At 56.4% G+C, this 22,811-nt stretch overlaps 1 protein-coding gene across 1 annotated transcript in view; it reads left to right on the top strand.

Annotated features, from left to right (window-relative positions):
- NOL4L (nucleolar protein 4 like) overlaps positions 1-22,811 on the top strand; it is a gene marked incomplete at both ends in the record, with an annotated part of 60,582 nt that overhangs the window by 27,067 nt on the left and 10,704 nt on the right. The window contains one exon of the mRNA XM_084271539.1: positions 16,180-16,321. Within this exon, the coding sequence (XP_084127665.1) occupies positions 16,180-16,321 (142 nt within the window). The remainder of the gene's footprint in view (positions 1-16,179; positions 16,322-22,811) is intronic.

Genomic DNA, 22,811 nt, shown 5'->3' on the forward strand with positions numbered 1-22,811 from the left:
CCTGCCAGCTGCAAAAAGTCACCGGGTTTGCATAGCACAGTGAAGGAAAACATTGCTGAGAGCTTGACCTGTGAAGCTCTGCCCAGTGGATGCTTTTATCTGGTGGCACCCTAAAGGGACATTGGTTGGGGTGTCCATTGCCTGGGTGTAAGATGCCAGATGTGGGTTTGCTGTCAGGCGCTGGAGAGACGCAGAGCTCCTCCAGCACCTTCTTGGTGGAGGATGAGGTGACTCCTGACAGGAAGCAGTTCTGTGCTTTGGAGCTTTTCTCCCTCGTGCACGATGGCTGGCTGGGTGTGAGGGTTTGTTTGCAATAGGTGATGTTTTAGCTCCTGCAGTGGGAAAGGCTGGGGTGTGCTGTGTTGTGTGGAAGAGCTGGGTCAGGCGGCGGAACTGTGGACAGCTCCGGGGGGCAGCTGGGCTGTGCTGGGCTGGGGCCATGGAGTGGATGGGTGCACTGCTGCTTCAGGGCCAATTTTGGATAAATAGGATTGAAAGTTGTTATATAGTGACCACCTTTAGCTTGTACAAAGTGTTTAGTGGGTCTTGGTGCAACTCCTAGCAGAGAGGTACTGAGATGGCAGATGCTGTCCCCACCAGTGACCATCAGCCTGTTTAACCAGGGTTAAGGACTGGGTGGGCTGTGAAGGCTGACCATGCCTGTTGGTATCTGAGGTGGTTGTTTCAAGTTAAGCTTGCTGTATGCAACAGGACAGACTGAGAGGTTTGTCTAGGGACCAGTTGTGCATTTTCTACTGATTCCTCCTGGCTCCATAACTGTTCAAGAGAAATGTGTTGTGAAGCTTCATTAAACTCCTGTACCCAGTTTCTACAGGTGGGGAACTGGACTTGCAGTTTGGTCTTCATTCCATAATAAACAAGATGCCAGAAGCTGGTGGGCATCAGTACTGGATCTGCAGGTTTGCAGCTGCAGGCCTGGGGATGTGTGTTTTTGAGAACTTTTTGGCTGGTAATTTAGAGGCTGGAAAAGTTGATTCCCTGGATTTCAGTTCAGCAGTTTCATGGGAGCTGTCACTAGGTAGAGAGATGCCACGTGCTGCTAACAGGCACTCCTGATGCTCGCCGAGATCCGAAGAGAAGCGTGTGTCAGGCAGGAACAAAACAGGGGCCAGCTGAGGCAACCAGCAGTTGTTGGTTTAGATCATAAATCAAAGGGCTTGATGTTATTCCCTGCCTCTAAAGTTTGCCTTTTCCTGAGCTCTCATCAGTATGTTGCTGTGCAGCTTTCTAAGCTTTTCAAGCTGTAGCAGCCAAGGGGAAAAAAACTATTTGGAAGAAGTAAAAGTTGCCATTCAGCCTGTTCCTGGTGCTGGTTCCTGAGAGCAAAGCAGGAAGGGGTCAGTCTCACTGCTTGGGAGTCTGAAGCAGGAAAGCTTTCCATCAGAACTGGAGGCAAGGGCAGTCTGCAGAGGATACAGGTAGTTGGAACCCGCAGGGAAAATCCAGCAGGACTTGGGTGCCATCTGCTCTGAGATGTGGGACATTCCCGGGCTTCTCCTGGGGAAACAAGTGTAGCTGTGGCTGTACCTGGGGCTGCTGAGGCTGAAGTCTGTGTGAAAGAAGAGAGGAAAAGTGGAATGAAGCCAGGAATTGCCTGTTCAGCACAGCTCTGTGTGCTATTGCATGTGAGAATATCAATTCCAGGCTTCAGTTCCCCCCACCAAGCATTCTCCTGGTGTTTGTTCCTTCATCCTTCACACTGGGAACACACCAGCACCTTCCTGTCTTTACTGGAGGATCCTGGCAGTCGTGGGGGAACATGGGCTGTGAAACATGGGCTGCTGCTCTCCCTCTCCCCAGGGATGGAGCTTTATGTTTGAGGAGCTGCAGCTATTGGGGTTCCAGGTGTTTACAAACTGCAAAACTCCTCTAAAGGCAACAGAAATAACTCTGACTCTGCTGCTCCTGCAGAAGCAGGAGGAAAACCCTGCCTGCTTTTCAAGGTGGTTAGCACTCCCCAAATCCACTCTGCATGGCTTTTCTCTATTAACATTTCCAAAAGGGTGCTGGTTCCCCTCTAGCTCAGCCTTGTGCCACCTCCCTGCCCTGCACCCATCAACATCTGATGGTGATAATAGCAATAAATTAACCAAGGGGCTCGTGTGCAACTTGGCTTTTGCCAAGAGCAATTATTGGTATGCAGCAGCACCATCAGGAACTGGCTTCACTTGGGGTAACAATGAATGAATTTATGCCAAAGTGGCCTTTTAACTTCATTATTCAGGGGAAAGGAAAAAAAAGGTGCCTGTAACTGTAATTTATTAGTGCTGTTAAGCACGTCAGTATTAGGGCAGCGGTGTCTCCACAAGGAAGCACAGCCAGAAGAAGCTTAGAGGAAGCATTTCACCTCTGCTTAGGGAAAAAACCAGTCAGGAGAGGAGCTCTTGACATGGTTGCTCACAACATGAAGAGTTCCTACAGAACATATTTCAATACATTTCTGGGAGCCAGTACATTTATTCTGGCATGATGGGCAACGACTGTGACCCACGTTGCTTAAACTGGGGTCGCTGCAACATGCAGGAGCTTCTGAGCTGTGGGGCTTCATTCCCATTTTGGACATGGGGGAGAAAAATCCAGCCCCTTGCCCATCCCACAGAGTCCCAAATTACCCCTGTCCCAGGGTATCCACTGAGGCATTGAAGTCCCTGAACTCCTGACCTTCCCAAGCTAGCAGCAAAAGAGAATGAAAAGAAGACATTTGATATTTGTCTGTAATGGTCCTTCCAGCTCATTTCCAATGATAAATATTAGCATTTAAAAGTGATTGGTGGGTTGAGTTTATTGCAGGTGTGTCCTAGACAGTCTTTTCTGGCTCATCCAGCCTCAGCCCTGGATTTTTATGTCATGCCACACTGTTGGGCAGGATTTCCACTGGTAGCTGGTGGAATATGAAGGTTTCAGAAGAACAAATCCCAGCCCTGAAATGCCAGACTCAGTCTCTGCTCTGGAGATGTTGTCACTACCTTGGCAGACACAGTCCAGGGCTGAGGAACCAGGTTTAAATGACACAGAAACATCTCAAAGGTTGCTGCAAGGGCTGCTGACAGGAGGTCATGCAGTCAGGGGATGGCAGGAGCTGCTCTTGGATGGGAAATAACACGAGCACTTGTCTTGTTGCTATGGCTTTGCTCTGCTGACTTGTAAGTGTTGGAGAGGGGCAGAGCCCTGTCCTCTGTCCTGTGCTGGCACACAGTCCACCCACCCAGTAATTTCCCTGTAAACCTGGAGTGTGTGAGGGGGTGGGGATGTGCAGTGGGTTTCAAAGCACAGGCTCAGGCAGTGTTTTAACCTGAAGAGCAAGACACTCCTGGGAGGGGACAGGGAAGGGTTCAGGGCCCAGAGGTGTACAGGGAGTTGCCTTCCTCCAACGCTGGTGAGGATTGAGCCTTCTCTGGGGGATCTGGGAGCTCGTGGAGCTTCATGGGCATTGCTGGTTTGTAATGTTAAGTGCTGCTCCTTCCACTCTGCCATCTCCCTGGTCCACACCTTATTGTGTTTGCTTACTGTGGTGTCTCAGAAGGGCCTGATATTACCAGAACAGCTGAGATGCTTCCCCTGGCAGCTCTCTTGCTTCATTCTGCTTTGGATCCATCTCCATGCTAATCCTGGGGGTGCAGGGAGGGGAGTGAGGGGCTGCTGAAGCAGGCATGCTAGATTCTCAGTCTTGTAAGTTCACTAGTGAGAATTGCAGACATCTCATTTCACATAGTCCAGATCCCAAATCCAGCAGAACTGGCAGCTGCTGGGTGAGATCTGGGACCTGGATTTCTTTGTTTGAGTGCTGTGCAAGTCCTGGATGGGCAGAAAAGGCAGAAGCATGCAGTCAGTATTTGGAAGGAAGTGGGATGATGCATTTGCATCACATGAGGATGATAAGGTACTTCCCAGTCCATTAAAGATCCTCAGGAATAAGTATCTCTAAATCAGCTTGATGAGATAACTTTCATTCAAGAGGCCTCTCCTGGGTTTGGGAAGATCTTTGTTCCCTGGTGCTAATTTTTTAGACATTTTGCAGCTCCTAAATGCACTCTTACACACAGGAGAAAAGGGAATATTGTCTGTGCACACAGACTGGAGGGGTTTGAAAAGCAGATTTAATCTGTGTGATAAAGGTTTGCTCGTAGATCTGCACCAGCAAAGCCCAGTAGTGGAGATGGAGCTTCTGGTGGCACCAGTGGGCTCTGGCTGGGAAATCTCAGTTCTGCCCTGAATGACAGACTTGGTGCAGGGAAGAGCTGGGGAGGCAGGTCTGGCTGTTGTGGCAAGATGCTTTACTGGCAGAGACAGTTCAGCAGAACTTCCATCCTTGGCCATGTCATGGCTCACAAGATGCAGGAGGTCAGATGATCAGACCATTTAGCCTGGTTTCAGACTCCTGTGAATGGCTTGCTTTCAGTGAAGGGCAATTCCTTTCTGTTATCAGGATTAACTCTGGAGTTCCCAGCTAGTAAAACCTCCAGAGCTTCTCTGTTCTGTGTGCAGATCCTTCAGTGTTTCTCCCAGGCAGCTGCATTACAGGTGAACTTGCTGTTTGCTCAGTGCAGCAAGGGATCCATTTGATCCCGCAGCTTGGGCTGGCTGGGATAGATCCTGCCACTGCAGCTTCTGTCCTCAAATGAAGCCTGATCCCAAGTCTCAGGCTCTCTGCAGTTTTGGGGGAAGTCGTGTTGTTTCTGTGAGGAAGGAGGTGTTAACTCACGTGGCAGTGCCCCAGTCCAGTCACAGTTCCTCTCCCTGCGGCGTGTGACTGGTCTGCTCTGCTTTCCTCAGTGGTAGCTGTGCACTGGTAAGAGAAGCTGATCCTTTTCCCACTCTGTTCCCTTCCCTGTGATGTTACAGAGCTTGACTGAGGTCCTGAAGGAGTGGCTGGGGCTGTTTGGGAGTTTGTCTCACTCTCAGTGCAGTAGGAGCCCACGGTGGGAAGGATGGGTTGATGGCACTTGACTGGGGAGCACTGGGAGTCATTGGGCTGACGATAGTGGCTGCACAGAGCTCAGCTCTGCAGGAATGTGGCTGGCTGGCCCACACAAAGCCCGTGGGGGTTCCCTGCTCTGCCTGCAGCAAGGCTCTTCTGCCCTGGGGCTGATCACCCAGGGGTGATGAGAACCCATTGCCTTCCACCACCCACCCTGGGGCACGTTATCCCGCAGTGCAGTCCAGGTAGCCTCCTAAAGCCAAGCTGCTTTAGCCTGTTTCTGGGAACACTGAATGAGTGGGGCCAGAAACCACACAACCTTTCTTTAATTCACCATTTCTTCCAAGCACCTCCCCTGTTTGGTGAGGAGAGGTGCTGCCTGTGCCCTGTGCGGTGCCCAGCATCAAAGGCAGCTCTTCCCAGTAGAACTGGAAACAAAGTTTTAGTGCAGGTCCTATAAAATGGGGCTAGGAGAAGTTCCCAGGGGAAGAAGTGGAGACCTGTACTGCACAGTGATGAAAGCACTGAATGTCCATGGAACAGTCTCAGGGATCCCATCAGGTGTGTCCTGTTCCTGTGGAGAGCTTCGCGCTGCGAGGGGCTCTGTGTCTCCCCAGCTCGGGAGCTGACATGCTGAATGTTGACTTTGATCAAGTCACACAAATGGCTGTTTCTTAATTGCCTTCTCCCTTTAAAAAGGGGATAATACCTTAGAGAGACTTCTGAGGTCTCGTTTGCTAATAAAGCTCTTCAAGAGCCTGGATGGCAACTACTTTGAGAGCGCGAACTGTTATTAATGATTTCCGTTGTTACAGAAGATGGAGCTGTGTGGTTCAGCTTTTTAACCTTGAATCATGTTCTTGCTTTTGTTTCTGCTGCTGTGAAACCTGCACAGGCAGGCTTGCACCTTGCTTGGTTGCACAGACCCCCAAGTGCCACATCATGAGCAGAGTGTGTGAGGGGTCGGTTTTACTGGCAGAGCTGGGTTCTGGAATACATGGGATGGCTTGTGATTAACCAGCAAGAGGTTTGGTGGTGTTTCTGTTTCTGCTGACTCGATTCTGATTTTGATAAGCTGGGAGTGTCACCCTCAATGCCCAACACAGTGCAGACGTTCCTGCTTTGGCAAGAAATGCTCAGGGATACTTGAGTGTGATGACCTGTCCGTTCAAACACCCATTCCCTGGACTCCAGGCAAATTCCAGCTTCAGAAAGAACTCCTTTCCTGCTGCTTCACTTGGCAGTGACTGGTGTCCCCCTGTCAAGTACAGAGCTGTATCTCCTTTACATCTTTTGCTCTTGGCTCCTGGGAAAAGCCCCTTTTATTCATGCATATGCCAGATGCCAACAACTGCTGCTTTTGCAGGAGTGACCAAGATGCAGTGGGAATACAGCCCCCAGCAAATCCAGCCTGTAAGAAAGTTTCCCAAGTCTTTACTCTCCTTTTCTTCCTGGCTCTGCTCTGGATGGCAGATAAGTTAATGCTGATTTTCAGCATAGATACAAGCTGTCCCCCTCGTGCCGTGCAGCTGGGGCCCTCCTTCGGCAGCTCCTCCGCGGTGCCGTCCCTCTGTCCCCCTTTCCTCACTGGCCTCGCCCCTGAGAGACTCACATTTTAATGCTCATTTCCCAGTAGGATCTGATGGTCACGGAGGACCCAGTGCAGGAGGTCCAATTTGTTATTTAACCTACTTTTCAGAGGCACAAGAACATCAAGTGACTCGCACAAGGTCGTGCATGAGTCAGTGACTCCTCTGGCATGATGGCCAGATCCTGCTGTCCTGCAGTCCCCTGCTCTCACCGCTAGACCACTGTGCCCACCCTCCACAACACAACTACTCAAGCTCCTACAGTGCCTTAAATGTAGTTTATTCCTGGGTTTGACATCAGCCCTGGTATTTTCGCAGAGCCTTGCCTTAGGAAATGACAACAGATGAGGTCAGGGCACCGTTAGCAATGTCCTCAGAGGTGACACTGCCCGGTACGCGTGGTGCAGGGCTGTGACAGCCAGGGCATGGCTCTTCTCAGGACCTGCAGCTCAGGTCATGGTGGCATCTGATGGGACCCTGTCCGAGCAACCACAGCCTGGCAGGGAGCCCCAAGTTTTCTGCATGGGCAGATCTGTGTCCATATGAAGGGCTTTGCAGGGACCTGAAGTCATGAACACGTTGTGAGAAGAGAGGGAAGGAAGCGACTTATAAATAATATATCTGGTGTGTATTATATATATATAACATAATAACAGTAGTACTGGGTTTTTTTAACATGCAATCCCGTAAGGCACTTACCCCTGTTCCTGACAACTTGATAAATTATTATTACCTATTCTGTATCTAATTGCCAGTTATTTCCCCCTAGATAATTTGAATCCGAAAAACAGGCACTAGGAGGGAGCTTGGCATGCTGCTGCCCCAGGTTCTCCTGCCCCTCTCCTGCCCGTGAGCCCCACTTCTGCCAGCCTCCTGACCCTGAGCACTGGCACAAACAATGGCATTTCTGTCGGGCTCATGACCCCACTTGTAACAGCGGTGACCCCCCCGTGGGGTCAGGACCCCTCCCCGGCATGGGGAAAAGCTGCTGCCCAGCAGCTATGGCTGAAGTGCTGTTCCTCCCTCGCTCCCTCTGTGGATGTGGCTGCTTGACACTCAGCTTGCCGATGTGAAATTTAGGTTAATCCGTTTCCAAAGTGGATTAACCTAACCCACACAAAGGCACTTAGTATAAAATAAGAGTGTCCACATGGTGAGGCAGCAGAGAATAGTGATCGAGCTTCAGACTTGCACCCTGGCTGGTCTGTGTGCCCTGTGAGCTCTCCAGAGGGGCAGGCTCCTCGCTCCCATTGGGAGGTGCTATCCTAAATGGCTTTAAGCTGGTCTTGCTGGAAGCTGAAGGGAGTACAAGGAATAAACAAAGCCTGGCAATGGGAAGGGGTTAAAGCTTTCTCCACTGAGGTCCACAGCAAGTCTCCTGTTCACCTTAAATGGTCAGGATTTTATTTTAGCTTCAGGGAGGAGCAGCAGCCATGAGCTGGAAGTGAGGGTAGAGCAGGCCCCTGTGCCTGGGGGCTTGCAGCCCACTGCCCTCCTGGCTGGCTGCATCTTGTGGGAGGCTCCCAGGGCTCCACTCTGACCCTTCAGCCTCTGGCTCCATAGATCAACCTGGAGGAGATGGAAACGCAATCCTGAGCGGTACCCGTTTCCATCTCCAGCCTTGGATCTTCCTGAGCTGCCCCTCCTCCCTTACAGGCTGTCCCTGGCAGTGAAGTGGTTAACACTGGAGTAGAAAACATCATAATTGGACATCCGCACTAACAAGCCGTAAACACCAATGTGGCAGTTCCCATCCTGGCTCTGGCACCAGCCTGCCACAGGCTGCGCTGCCCAACCCCTCACACTGGGGTTACTGGGTAAAGATTCCCTTCAGAACCATGAAACAGCCAGAGGCGAGAAAGGGGCTGGGGAGGGGGATGCTGAGGAGCCGGTGCCCACGGAGGTGATCTCCAACCAGGCAGGTCCCCGACCTGCTGCCCTCGGGGCCCTGCCCGGGAGCGGGTACTGCCCCGGGGGATGCCAGGACACCATGTGCTGCCTGCTCAGAGCTGTATCACAGCATCCCCAGCCCGGAGCCAGGCTGCAGCATCCCCGTCCCTCCCAGGGACCTGCCTCACGCAGGGCTGTGCTGGGGGGCATGGCTGAGCTGGGTGGGCAGCCTTGCTGTCAAGGAGCCGCCGATTTAACAACAGCCGAGATCCAACGTGCAGACAGAGGCTGCAGCGTTGAGTGATGCTGCTCCCGGCAGAGTAGGGTCCTCTTCTGCTCCCACGGTGAGAATCATCTGAAACAAAAGGATTCAGCAAAGGAGGCAGCGCCGGGCCTGGGCACCGCTGCACCCAGCGAGCGCAGGGGAAGGGGGCTGCGGGGCACCCACCCACACCCCGGGGATTCACTGCCGGGGGCCCAGAACTTGCGCCCCGCGGCACGGCCAAACCCCGGCGCTGCCCGGCCCGGAGCCGGGCGTCCCCGGGCGTGCTGCGGGTCACCGAGCCGAGCCGAACCGAGCCGGGCAGGGTGCAGCCCCCCGCGCTGCGCCCGGCTGAGTCCCCGGATGGGTTGCAGCCCCCGGGACCGTGCCGAGCGGAGGATGCCCGGACAGGTTGCAGCCCCCCCGGCCGTGCCGTGCCGTACCGATCCGCGCCGTGCCGATCCGTGCCGTACCGAGCCGCGCCGAGCCGCGCCGCCGGCCGTGCATTCTCGCGGCTCTCCAGCAGGCGCCCCGGCTCTGGACATTGTCTCTTCCTCCGGGAGGAAGGGCCCTCCCCGGCCCTCCACAATGTGCTCTTCCAGGCGCGGCTCCCCGCGCCCCCCGCCGCGCCCGGCCCGGTGCGCCCGCCCCCCGCGGCCCCGCTCCCCTTCCCCCGCCGCCCCCGCCCCCTCCGCCCGCGGCCGGGCCCCGCTCGCCCCCCTCCGCTTCTCACCCCCCCCACACCCCCCCCCGGGAGCCGGGAGTGACGCGCTCCGCAGCGCCGGCCCCTCTCCCCGGGCAGCAGCTGGTTGTCAGCCTCTCCGGAGCGCCGCCAGCCCGGGCCCCCTCCCTCCGTCCCTCCGTCCCTCCGCCCCGCGCTCCCAGCCGCGCCGCCGGGCTGGCGCAGGCCGGCAGGCCCCAGGCCCCGCTCCAGGTAGGCGCCCACCCGCGGGGCTCCGGCCCCCGGCGGCGGCCCCAGCCCCGGCGCGGGGGGGATGCGCGGGGTGCGGGGGCTCCACGCGGCCTCGGCGTTACGGGGAGGGGAGGGGGGGGGGGGAGGCAATTGGCGGGCGGGGCGGGGCGGGGCGCGGGGGGGGAGGGGGGCGGCCACCGGGCCCTACCCCAACTCCGGGGGGGAGCGGCCGCACCGCCCCGCGTCCCCGGGAAGTTGCGGGTCGCCCTCCCGGCTGCCCGGCGGCGGGGCGGGGGGGAGGTTGTCGCGTCCTTCCCCGCGCCCGGCTCCGCTCCCCCTTCCCCGGAAGAGCACAAAAGCGGAGAAGAAAGTGGGAGGAGGCGGCGGCGGGAGCGCTCCGGCCCCATCAATTCCCGGGCACCGGCCCCGCGCTACCGCCGCCATCGCCGCGCCGCTCGCCCCGGCCCCGGGCGGGGATTGTGCTGGAAATAGCCGCCTCCCTGGAGGTAAAGCCCTACTTACGTGTCAATCCCCGCTGCACGCCGAGCCCCGTGCGCCAGCCCCGGCTCCGGGCACACGCGAGGGGCAGGTCTCCATCGCGGGTGTATTTATTTACCTGCGGGCGGAGGGCTGCGGGGGGCGGGACGGGACGGTTCGGGGATGCTCGCCCGGTTCTCGGCATCTCGCTACCGCCGGGAGACACGCGTGGGAACCGCGTCCCGCCGGGAGAAACGCCGGTTCCCTCGGTCGCCGGTGGGTGTGTGTGTGTATGGGGGGGGGGACACACACTCAGCCGGCAGTGTTGCTCCGCTGGGGCGGCCCCCTCCTCCAAATCCCGGACTTCCCTTCCCCCCTTTCCCTCCCCCGACACCTCCCCGACAGCCGCTTCCCGGTGCTCCTGAGAGAGCAAAGTGCCCTTTCACACCGCGCGGTTTATGGGCATCGAGACACCCATCGCTGCCTCGCATGGCAAAGCAAACGCCCGCCCGGCAAGTTCAGGTGCTGGGGAGGCGGGTGCGGGGTACCGGAGGGGAGGGGGATGTGTTTGGGGGTCGACAGGGCCGGAACATCTCGGGTGTCGTGTCCCCCCCGGCCCGGTGCCCCTGCGTTCAGCACCTCCCCGCTGAACAGCAGGAACGCGGGGGCAGCGGCTGCGGGAAGGGGGTGCCGGGGCCGCTTCCTTCGCCCCGCAGCATCCCTCTCCGCTTCGGGGCGGTGGGAACACTCCTCGGGGGGTGTGTGTGTGGGATTGTCCCAGAGGAAGAGCTCTTACAGAAGGGGGAGGGGGTGATGGTCCTCCTTTCCTCTTCCATTTGCTGTTCGCCGGTTTAAATTAACTCCTTCGCCTGTTTTGGGGAAGTAACGCTTGCCTTTGCCATGTTCCTTAGAAATGGGCAGAAATTGCGGTAAATAAGGACGTAAGTGTCCTGACAAAGAGCCCTGGGGATGTTGTGTTTGGTGTGTGAATTGCACAGGCGAGTAGGTAGCACAGTCACAGCTCGCTGCCACCACAGCCAGCGGACACCCTTGTGCTTTAAGGCTCCTCGGGCTCTTTGAAGCAACGACCACCACAGTAGTGGTGGCTGCAGTATCAATCTTTGACCTGGAGTGTTTTATCTTCCATTAGTAAGCCTTTCTCTGCGCTGAACTGGTTAAGTTAGGGTCAAATCTGGTTCAATACCTTCTTGGCATGCTCAGAGGGCTGGGTTTAAACAGCCGCTGAGACGGAGATGAAGCTGCTTTCCTGAGAGCTGGTCCCCGAGCGCTGTGCTGCTGCTGTGGCTGGCAGGGCTCTGCCCCTGGCCAGGTTTGGCAGGTCTGGGGGCTGTCTGTACCGGGCAGGTTGTGGCTGGCACGGAGGTGGAGCAGCTCTGGGGGCTGGCAGTCACGCGTTGCCTTTTGTTGACTCTAAAAACACGGCTGCTTCTGGTGGGAAGCTGAGTGTGGCTGCGTGCTGGGGAGCTTGCACAGCCTCGGTTCCTGCTCCACGGAAGGAAATCCCATCAGGATATAGCAGGCTGTGGCGTGAAAGGACACGTTTTAAAAGAAAAGGACTCTAAAGAGAGAGAAAATAAACCATCCTGAGACCTGGAGCCTGGAATATTAAGCATGAAGCACAGTGTGCAAATGTCTCGAGAGAGACCTGGGAGACAGTCCCTGAGAAACTGAGCCTGGCTGTAAAATAAGCAGGTTACCGATAGCCTTGCATACATGCACAAGGTAGGGCTGTAAGAGTAGCTTCCCCCCCGCCCTGCTCCAGCCCACGCTATGGGAGGTTGTTCTCCAGGAAGGAGAGCCGACGGCGAGGAAACATTGTCTAGCAGCTAAAGCCTTGCAGTTCCGAGCTCTTGATTGTGTTCCTGGATCTGCCAGCGACTCGCTGCGTTCTTGGACCAGCCAGGGCAGCTGTCGGTACCTGGGGTTGCCAGCTCTGTTATAGGAGGAGTACTTTCCTAACTTGGAGGGAAGTTGAGAGGCTCGGCGGGCGCCGGCACGCACGGTGCTGGGAGACTGGTGAATGGAAAGTGGGACAGCAGCGAGCCCTGCACATGAGAGTGGCTGCCTCTGCTGCTCAGAGAACACTGGCTGCGAGTGTCTGCAGAGCAGCTGTGAATGTTGGACTGTAGATAAGGAGAGGAGCAAGGATGTTGTTTTCCAAACCCTGTGCGGTGCTGGGAGCCCTGCTCCGATGTTTGGGTGTGGCCTTTGAATGCACCAGCAGGATCCAACTTCCCCTTGCAGAAGAGGAGCTGCACGCACATTGCCTGACCCTTGATCGCTCAGTCCCTTGAACGTTGGAAACAAAGCGATGGGGCTTTACTGCGGGGTGAGGACATCTCTCTGGAGAGCTGGGAAAGGCAGGAAGGAGAAGGGCGGCAGCGGCAGTGGCCGGGTTTTGGGGGTTGGCTCTGGGCTGGCTCGTTGGAGCAGCCACTGTCACTTCTGCTTGTGCCACGAGTTGGTGTGGAACTGGGGAAAAGGTGTCCGGTCCTGAGACAGACGCTGGTAATGGATTGTGCTCCCTTTTCTAATGAAAGTTTCATTTGAAGTTTGTTTACAGGAAAGAAGAAATTAGCAGAGAGAATTCTCCTGAGAACCCAGAGAGGAAAAAGAATGAGCTGCCTGACTTGCAAGCCAAAAGAGGGTGGAAGGGTAGATTAGATTTACCGTATTGCTCCGAGTCATAGCTGTGGCTGCTGTTGAGAAACGCTTCCTTGTTTGGCTGGACGGTGGAGCCCACTTAGAGGCTCAGCCTTCAGCCAGGTTATTGGCATCTGGGGGAAATGGAGCTTCATGCCCAGCTAGAAATGTGCATCCCGCTCTGGCGTGCTGTGTTTTGTCACTGGGATGTGGGAATCAGCTTGTTAAAGGGCAGAGACTGGCAGGACAAAGGGGATGGATTAAAGCTGAAGGAAGGAAGGGTTAAATTGGATCTTAGGGGGAAGTTATTTGCAGAGAGAGTGGTGAGGGGCTGGAAGGGGCTGCCCAGAGAGGGGGTGGGTGCCCCATCCCTGGGGGTGTCCAAGGCCAGGTTGGCTGGGGCCCTGGGCAGCCTTGTGTAGCTCCAGGCCTGGAGGTTGGTGTCCCTGCCTGTGGCAGGGGGTTGGAGCTCTGTGACCCTTGGGGTCCCTCCCAACCCAGACCAGTCTGGGATTCTGTGGGCTGTGCTGCTGTCCCACCGTGCCAGCTGACTGAGATGGGGCTGCCTGAGTGGCTGATGTTCTGGGTGCTGTTGCCAGGTCCCCCCATCCCAGGGATTGTCCCTGGCATGAAGGGGGAAGAGCCAGGCAACATGAGGGAGGTACAGCATGCTCAGCCTTTGGTCTCCGAGGGTTGTCCTGAGGAGGGAGCTTGCTGGTGGCCTCTGGTGTCCCAGCAGGCAGTGAGGGATGTACCAGAGGATGCTGGAGCAGCAGTGACACGGATGGACAGAGCTGTGCTCAGGGTCAGGGCCTTTCTCTTGCTTTAGTTAAGAAGTGCAAAGGTGTGAGGAGCTTCTGGGGCACCACGGCACGGGCAGAGCCGTGGGGCTGCCCAAAGCCAGCAGGCAGCAGGGATGCTCTCTCACTGGCTTTGGCTGTTCCCTGCTGCTGTGAAGGGTTGACCTGATGCCACCTGTATGGTCGGCTTTGCATTCCTTTGGGATGGGCTGTGCTGGGGGAGCTGTGTGCTGCTGGGAAGGTTGCCCTGTTGGTGTTTTGGCCAAGGGTATTGGTGCTGGAAAGCAGAAAGCCCCGGCTGGAAAGCTGTGGGTAACACTGGGGATGTGGGGCCGGGGCTGCCTGGCAGGTAGCCACAGCAGCAGCCTGCACTTTCTGCTGGTGGCTGGATCCTGGACTCGTGAACGTGCGATGGCCTTGTTTGCCTTGAATCATTTATAGCTTATCAGCTTCTGGTTTGATACCCAGCGTATTTAGAATAATATGCAAATGTTATTGCACTTCAAGGTAATTGTACATGTTATAAAGCACTTTACTCAGCGTGTGCATACAGGGCTTCTCCACCATGGAGAGTGGATGGAGAGCGTGATGCCTCCCAGGTTGCGGTGTGGGTGCCAAGGCTGGGTGTCGTGGTGGCTGAGCCCCACAGATGCTGTGCTGAGCCAGGCACTTGCTGAAAACACTGCAGGTCACTCCCAGGGTCACTCCCAGGGCTGCTCCTCCTCCTCACCGGACAGGTGAGAGACTGTGGGCAGCGAGGACCTTGGCATTTACGTTTCTCTCTTAAGCTCTGACAGTAATCTTGGGTAAGCCTTGTGAAGAAGGCCAGATATTAGGGTGGCTGCCTCCCTGCAAATGCTTACAATAAAGAGACTATTTATAGTTTGCAACAGGGAGACCTTTGCAGTTCTGTTCCTGTACGTACAAGATGGAGTTTGTGGAGAGGCAGGATTGCCTTGTGGTGCTGTGCTGAGCTGGGGTACAAGGTGCCTCCCCGCTGCTTCCCCTGCTCTGCTTGCCCTGGGCACAGGGCGGGTGTGTGTGTAATTCAGGGGGCACCTGGCCAGCAGAGGTGGGTCTGGGGGTCCCCATCCCGTGGGGCTGCCGAGCCCCATCCGTCTGTCTGTCCCTCCCTGTGTGCAGGGTTTCACAAGCCGTAAATTCCAGGAAACTCCCTGGGAGGCACATGGAGGGAGTGGGCTGGGGGCGGGTGCAAGCCCCAAGCCAGCAGATGTGTCTGCAGGGATGAGGAGCGAGGAGGAAAAGCACAAACCTGTCTTTAAAGACATTTGTTTGTTCACAATAAAAACTGTCAGGCAGCGGCAGCCAGACAGGGCAGTTTTTATGAGGCGCAGGCGTGGGTTGGAGGGGTGCCTGCCAATTGCTTCTCCCAAGGAAAGGGAGCAGGGGTTGTATTTTATCTCAGGACGAGGGGGAGGAAAAAAAAAATTAAGAGCAGAGAGTTTACAAGCCTTTGAAATGTTTCAATCAAAGGAAAGCGCAGTTGAAAGCGGTTCTGGAAACATTTTTGGTGTTCCCCTGCACCCCAGGGCTCTGGATGTGGTCTCTGCCCATCGCTTTGGGAGGGGAGCAGGGAGAGGAAGGCAGATAAAGGGATCACCAGCGGGACCGTGTTCATACAGGGACACGTATCTGCTTCCTCCCGAGCTGTGTGTTGGGAGAGTTCAGCCCGGGGAGGTCCTGCAGCCCCTCCTCTCATTCAGGATCTCAGTGCTGCCTTTATGATGATGGTTTTGAAATCCTGTGGCTGACCTTTCCGGCGCTGGAAGCGATCCAAGGGCTGTGTCTCGAAGTACTGTAAAGGTTAGCGAGGAGGGAGAGAGAGAGGGAGAGAGAAAATGTCCTTTCAGCTACAGGAGTGGGAGAGAGGAATGTCATCTATGCCGTTGGGGAGCCGATAGCTGGCCAGGCTCCCCAGCCCAAGCTGGGGACTCCCTGCCTCGCTGGGGACCTCATGCCCCAGCCCCTTCTTGAGGTGCACATCAACCATTTTTCCTCAGGGCACGGAGGCAGGATCCCTGCAGAGGGGGCTGGAGGAGCCGCCCCTCAGGGCTGTGCTCCAGGAGCTGCCTCTACGGCATCAGGCAGTGCAGGTCCATGGGGATCAGCACTGCTATCTGGATCTGCCCCACCAGCCACTCCCTGCCCGTGCCAGTCCTCTGGTAATTCCTCTTGCAGCAGATGGTTTCATTTCAGAAAAGCCCGAGCCGTTCCACGGGGCTGTTTCAATGGGGTTTCACCCCATCCTCAGCTCCCACATGCCGCTGCCTTGCCAGAAACATGCTGGGGTGGATGGGGATTAAAGGGTAAACTCCAGGGCTCAGCCATCCGCTCCTACAGGATGCGAGCTCTTTCTAATTGTCCTCAATTAGAGACAGTGCCATTGCTCAGGCACGTCTTCAGGCAGGAAGCAGAGCCCAGCCGTCCCGCTGGGGCAGCCACCTAGCCCGGCCGGAGGGAAGGGCTGCTCGCCGTGGCCTTGGGGAGCGCTGAGGGGGCAGCAGCCGTGCTGAGGGGGGCAGGAGCTGCTGAGCACATTGTTTTTGTGGTGAGGAGGTGTTAAAGCCAAGGAAAGGAGGAAAGAAAGTAGCTCGGTGAGTTAACCCTTTCCTGCTTGCCTCCAGGATGAGACGTCGGTGAGCAGCGAGGACTTTGATATGAACGACTCCACATGGATCTCAGCTGACCAGCACTTGAACTCCAGCCTGAGCCCCAGCCAGGACGAGAGCATGCGCAGCCCACAGAACCTGCATGGCCAGGAGGATGGTAAGTGCCCCAGTGGACAGGAAGTGCTCTGCACCTCTGCCACGGGATGTTTTGGTGACTAATTAAAGATTAACCAGTCCTTTCTGATCAGGTGTCCCACCTGTAGGATGGATTTCATATCAGCAGAGGTTTTGAAGCAGAACCGACTCCCGGTCCTTCCCGTTTAGCCTCTGGGTTCGGGCTCAGCCAGGGCCCTCTCCAGCTCGGTGCTGATGGCCCTTGTGTAGGGAGCTGGCTCCCAGCTCCTCTAGAAAGAAGTCACCAAATCCTCTCCTAAATCATCAGGTTGTGGTTGCCAGGGTGTGATACTGAGAGCCCTGTTAGTCCCGAACTGCAGGCTGTGTGCTGCCCTGCTGCAGGAAGGGTGCCAAGGCTTCGCAAGACAGGGCACAGCTTTCTGTGCTTGGAAAGCTGCCCCTCAGGCAGCACGTTTGATCCCCCAGGCAAGAAATGTGTGGTCTGCAATAGCTGAGAGTGATGAGAGCCTGGGGTGGACGTGGGTGTCTCCTCACTCGTGGCAGGCGGCTGAGGGGTGCTGAAGGTGGCACGCTGGGTAGGAGGGGTGTTTGGTGAAGAGAGGGGGTGTGTTACTTCTTTGAAACATGCTGGTTTAAAATAAAAGAGCAAGTAAATAAGTGTCAGAAGTACAAGTTCAGGTCAGAGTTCATCCCTGTGATGCTTGGAAGGGTTTGGTGGGTGGATTGTTACTGGCTTCTGCTTGAGGTTGAATCCCTCATTGTCCGGCTGCTGCTGGGGGAGTGGTAAGGGAGCAGAAGAATCAAGGGACAACCTGGACTAGATTGGTGCTGCTTTAAGAAAACCACCCAGGGGGAAAGAAAGAGCTTTTGTGGTGGCAGGTCTCCCCGGGGTGGCTTTTAGCTACTTGTGTGGCCAGCAGTAGGGAGAGTGGGAACACAGGTCTCTTCAGCGCCTTGTGCCACTTCAGTTTCCATCACAAATCTGCAGGTTTGAGAAGCTGTTGGGTTTGGGTAACCAGCTCCAGCCCCAGAGTCAGTGAGGATGTGAAACCTGCCTCTGCTGCACCATGTCCCCATCTGCCGGGACGGGACAGTGGCACTTCTGCTTGCAGGCAGCCCGGCAGCGGGGCTGTGTGGGTGCCAGGAGGAAGGGTGTTTGGTGATATCTTGCCTGCAACCTCCGCCCCGCGTGCTGTGTCTCAGAGCTCTGGCCTGGGGTCTCTCCCTACCCTTTGCCATTCTCCTGTCAAAACGTTGGGACACTTTGGGCTCGTGGCTTGGCCCTCACCACTGTATTCCTAAGTTTCAGTACAGTTCTGGAGTGACATGGTTTGGACCCCTTTGCTCAAGGCTGTTGTTCAACAGAACAATAATTTATTAGGGACTCAGAAATGTCATCAAATCAGGGTGTTCTCACTGAAGCTGAAGCCTCCCTCTCTCTGTCCTCTTCGGAAATGGTTCCAATTTTTCATTTCCCCTGTTTTTAATTCACAAGTAGGTGTCCTCTCTGGGGCCCTTCTTGGCTCCTTTAATTTCTTTTATAAGGTTCAGCAGGGAGCCAAAAAGCAGGAATAGTCCCTTGTCATGAGGAGTGCAAGTGTCCCAGGCCATGTCCAGGATTGGCAGAAGGCTAAACCGGGTAGACTTTGGCAAATCAGAGGTGATGTCGTCAAAGAGTCAGCAAGGGAAGGCCAGGGTTATTAACAAGACCCTTCAAGCAGAAGCCAGGAATAGTGCTTTCCATCAGGCTGTTGTACTTCAGAGGATATTTTATGGGACTGAAAAAGGAGCCTGGTTTTATCACTGTGGTGAATGCCCCTGTCCTGTTATTCGAGCTCTACAATACAGCAGTGCTGCTGGGGTGAAAGGTGTGTCAGTCCCTCTGCCAAACCAGCGCTCCCACCCAGGACTGAAGGGTGAGAAGGGAAGAAGGATGATGGAGCTACTCAGGCAGCCCAGGAGGGCAGTGGGTGGCTGGAGCAGTGGAGCCCAGAGCAGAGCAGGAGCACGTTGCAAGAGGACAGGCAGATTACTGGCACAGGGAAGGGAAGCACTCTTCAGTTGTCTCTTCTTGACTCATGAAAGCTCTAATTTTGGAAGCAAATGCCTTTTCCTGCTTCACACTGGCTTTCTAAGGCTCTGCACACGCAAGACTTTCCTAAGGAAATCATCTAAATGGGAGTAACCAGCCCATGTGAACTGCGTGCTCCTTGGAGCCTAGCTGGCCAAGGTGCCCCATGCAGAGTGCCTGCCCCAGGGCAGCCCAAGGGCTCTGAGCAAGCTTCTCCATGCCAAAACAGGGTATTTACCCACATCTCTGGCACTCAGCTGTTCACTGTGCCCCACAGCAGTCGCACAGAGCCCCAGCCTTCTCCCACCAGCTCTGGGAGATGTGGCCAGTGCCGCAGTGAGCACCACGCTGCCCCTGCAGCCGGGCTAGGCACAGCTCCGGGCATCCCAGCGCTGCAGCAGGGTCTGGTCACACACCTCTTCCTTTGGTCAGGAGCTGGTTCAGGACTCGATATTCTTTTCCCTCTGGAAATCCTTTTGAGTTACTAAGTTGCTCCTACCTGCTGTTGTCCAGCAGACAAGGATGCTTGAAGTGTGTCTTCTGTGCAAGGCTTCCTAAAGTATAAAGTTTTAATGAAGAGTTGCTAGTAGGAGAGCAGTATCATCTGACAGGCTTGGTAAAAAAGAGTCTTGTTTAAAGTACTGAAGCACCAACTCCAGCTCTCTCAGAGGGAGGAGCATGTGCTCTCCTATGGCAGAGGAGCAGAGCTGTGTGAAATCCAGAGAGGCAGGAGAGCAGGAAACCATCGTCCCATGTTTTGATGCACGAGTATCTGCTAAATCTTCAGAGAGCTAAAAAAGCATCTAGGACAAAAGCCAACACCTCCTTTTGTCTCCGTGCCCAGAAGCCTTGGCCCAGGATACCCCTGCTGCAACCAGAGTCAGCCCTTGGAACAGCAGGGAGAACAAATTAGACCTAATGACTTCAGTGGGTGAGGGACAGAAGAGGCACCGTCAGGAGAGTATCAGCCCCGGGTTCCTGTTGGTTTGTGGGCACAAGGCAGGACACAGGATGCCCTGGCCAGCTCTGAACAGCGACACCGACACACAGAATCACTCCTTCCATTGTCCTTTGTCACTCATCCTGCGGGCCCCAGCACGGAGCACGTGAAGCTCCCTGCAACATCCCTTCCCTGTCGGATGTTGCTCACAGTGTCCGTGCCCGCAGGAAGCCGGCGGCTGCCCGAAGCGGCAGCAGGACGAACACGAAGCCTTTGCTCTTGGAGCAGAGTTGTTGTGCAGGACATCCTGGAGGAACGTGTCTGTGGGAGCCAGCACGCATTGGGAGCAAAGCAGCCCTGAAAGCTGGGCTGTCTCACTGTCCCTTGTGCCTGTCGCTATCCCAGAAGGCGTCCCATCCCCGATCCCAGCTGAGCACAGGGCCCTGGCTTTTGGCCCTGGCTTGCTGCATTTGGGGTCTGTCCATCTTCAGAGCTTGTCTGTGTCCTGAGGCAAATGCAGCATCATGAAACCTCCAGGTCTGGTAGTGGTGTGGGGGGTCTCTCATCATGGGGATGCTGTGACCTGGGAGTGTGAGCAATGCCTTTTAAAAGAAACCAGCAGACAGACTCTGAAGCCCCGTCTGTGAGACATGGCAAAGCACTCGAACGAATACAGAAGACCCCTCCATCCTGCCTGGTCTCTGGGCATATGTCCTGCTCCATCGCCCAGAAGCAGCACTCAGCCCGTGGGCTCCTCCTCAGCTCATCCTGCCCAATCCTTGTGAAGAGCAGGGAAAGCTCCTGGGTGCAAGATCTGCTTTCCCTGCATGGGGGACATGAGGTTGTTTTCACGGCAGCGCACTGGGACAGATCCCCTTCCAGCTGAGAGCCCTGCATGCAGTCCTTGACTGGCAGCGTCCCTGCTGAGCCTGTTCTGCCTGGAGCAGCAGTGGCTAATCCAGACCTGGGAGAAATGACTTTCTTAACCTACTTAACTGTGAAGGCACGTGCTCCTCGGAGGCATCCCTCAAGGCAGCTGGCTGTGAAGGCTCCTGGGTGCTGTGGGCATCCCTCAGGAGTGCTCCAAGGAGGCACCTCAAGGACATGCAGGGGGGCGTTATTTCAGGATGCTGTCCTGGAAGCTGGTAAAACACATCACTCCTCTGGACACCCTGCCCTGGGGCTGGCAGGGACAGCACTGAGCTGTCCCCAGCACAGCAGTCTCTCCTCTGGTATGGCACGCGTCCCACCGCTCTGGGTCACATCGCTGTTGTTTGGCCACATGCCCACAATGTGCTGCACATCACCAGGTTCCCTGTACCACCAGCCTAGCAGAGCGGTTTCTGCAGAGGAGAGAGGGGCCCTCTTGCCAAACAGGCCAGAAGCCAGGCCCGTGCCTGCACGGTGAGCTCAGCTCCTGCCTGCAGGACCCCACGCCTGCACCTCCCCGACAGCTGGTACCCGACCACGGGCGATGGCACCTCCTCACGTCGCTCACCATGGGCGGCATCAGGTGTCGGCGGTTCCTGGTTCCCCTCCACCACCCGGGCTTTCCTTGGCTGGCTCTGCCCGTGCTCCAGGTGAACACGAATGCACCTTTGCCAGCCACAGGGGAGGCCCAGGAGATGCACAGACATCGCAAGAGATGGTCTGCAAGCCCCTTGCGTTTCCCAGGCTGTAAGATCCTCACTGCTTTCAGGGCTTCTTGCACCATTGTTGCATTTCACCCTCACAGAAGCCTTAGCTCAGAGCCTAAACAAGGTTAGGACCAGCATCCAGGCCTTACAATAGCTAGATGTGACTTTATCTGACTTTGCTTCGGCCTGTATTTCCTCTGTCCCCTGGGTGTCCCCACGCTGTGCTGTCTCTGCAGCAGAAGTCAGCAAGTGCGTCCCTGCCCCGCCTGAGCAGTCTGGGCTGGAGGCTCTGTTCCCTCTCACCTCTTCCAGGGGCACGTCTGCACGTTCTGGGCAAAGGCCCTTCCCAGTGATAAACGCCCTCCCTTCGGCGTCTTTTGAAGAGCTGTCCTTCCCTGCTGCAGGGCTCAGAAGTGCAGCACAGATGCTGTGGGGTCATGGTGGTTTCGACAGCCCGTCGCACTGAACTCGGCCCGATGCTTCCTCTTGGCTGGTGGGGGCTTTGCTGAGTCGGGTGGTTCATCTTGCCGGTGCACAGAGCAGAGTTTTGGGGGCTTCTTCCTTGTTTGGGAGCAGAGTTTGGGCAGGGGTGACTGTTCCTTGGTTCGGAGCAGAGAGGATCACCAAGATACTGGGTGGCCTGTGCGCCCACCTATCTCCCCAAACTGAGCACCCCAAGATGAGTGGGAGAGTGGGGACAGCAGGGTGAGCCCCGCAGCATGTCCCTTGCCTGGGAGGGGTGCAGAGCCCAGTTGTTTGGGGATGGTCCCCACTCAGTCCTTCGCAAAGGAAGGGGGGTGAACAGCAGGCTCCTTCTGGCAGCAGGTCAGTGCTGGAGGCACCAGCTCCGCATGAGTCCTGCCCAAAGCCACCAAACCCGTTTGTTTGGCATGGGGAGAGGTGGGGAGAGGTAGTGCCCAGGCAGTGCAGGGCCGTGGCATGTCCCCTCCCTGCAGCAGGATCCTGGTGGCACAAGGAGAGGCTTGGTCTGCACCACCTCCTTTCTCACTGCCCGTGAGGCCGGCTCCTGGCTCAATCACCCCTCGAGCAACGAGGTGGCTGGAGAAGCAGCCACGGGAGGGATGGGGGTCAGGAGAAGGGAAAACTGAGCGACAGTGAATTTGTGGCAGAGGTGCTTTCTGCTGTGGGAACTGCCAGGCTTCAGTGCATGGGACAGTGTGCGGTGCGAGGCTGGAGTGGTGAGGTCCCAGTGCTGCAGGGAGCTGGTCCCTCAGGCGGGGCAGTGGAGCTGGGGGGAGACGGCACCGGGGGGCACCTTTCATGGCGAGGGCGGGGGAGCTGGCCGCACAGCACTGCCTTGTCCGTCCCAGCTTGCCTGCGGATGCGCATTGTGTCCAGCTGTGCCAGATGTCTGGCTTGTCCAGGGCTCTGGTCGAAGGCAGGGACGCAGAGAGGGATCGTGGAAGGCGGACACTTTGTCTGGGACATAACGAGGTTTGCATTAACGAAGACAGGAAATAGAGTGCCTTAACTGGACAGTGGCCAGCCCCAGCGCTCCGGCACCCCCAGCGACACGGCTTTTTTCTTTCCTTCCCATCTTGGAGGCAATCCACTGCACAGGACCTGGAGCAAACAGGCTTCGTGCTCCGGCCACAAGAGCGGTGTGTGGCTGAGGCAGCCATGGCAGACAGCATGGCCAGGGCCTCTCCTGCCCCTCACCACCCAGTTGCGGGTGCAGGAGCCCCAAGATGCTGCTCGCTTGTGCCTAATGAGTGCGGCAGTGCCGCCCAGCCGTGGCCCCCCGTGGGGCCCCCGTTCCCACTCGGTCTCTCTAATTTGTATTAAGTATCCCTTCCTCGCAGGCTTTCCTCCTCCCCTTCTTCCCCCTTCTCGTCTCTTTTGT

Source organism: Gallinula chloropus (genome assembly GCF_964237585.1).
Source record: "Gallinula chloropus genome assembly, chromosome: 16".
In the NCBI taxonomy this organism is placed as follows: Eukaryota; Metazoa; Chordata; class Aves; order Gruiformes; family Rallidae; genus Gallinula; species Gallinula chloropus.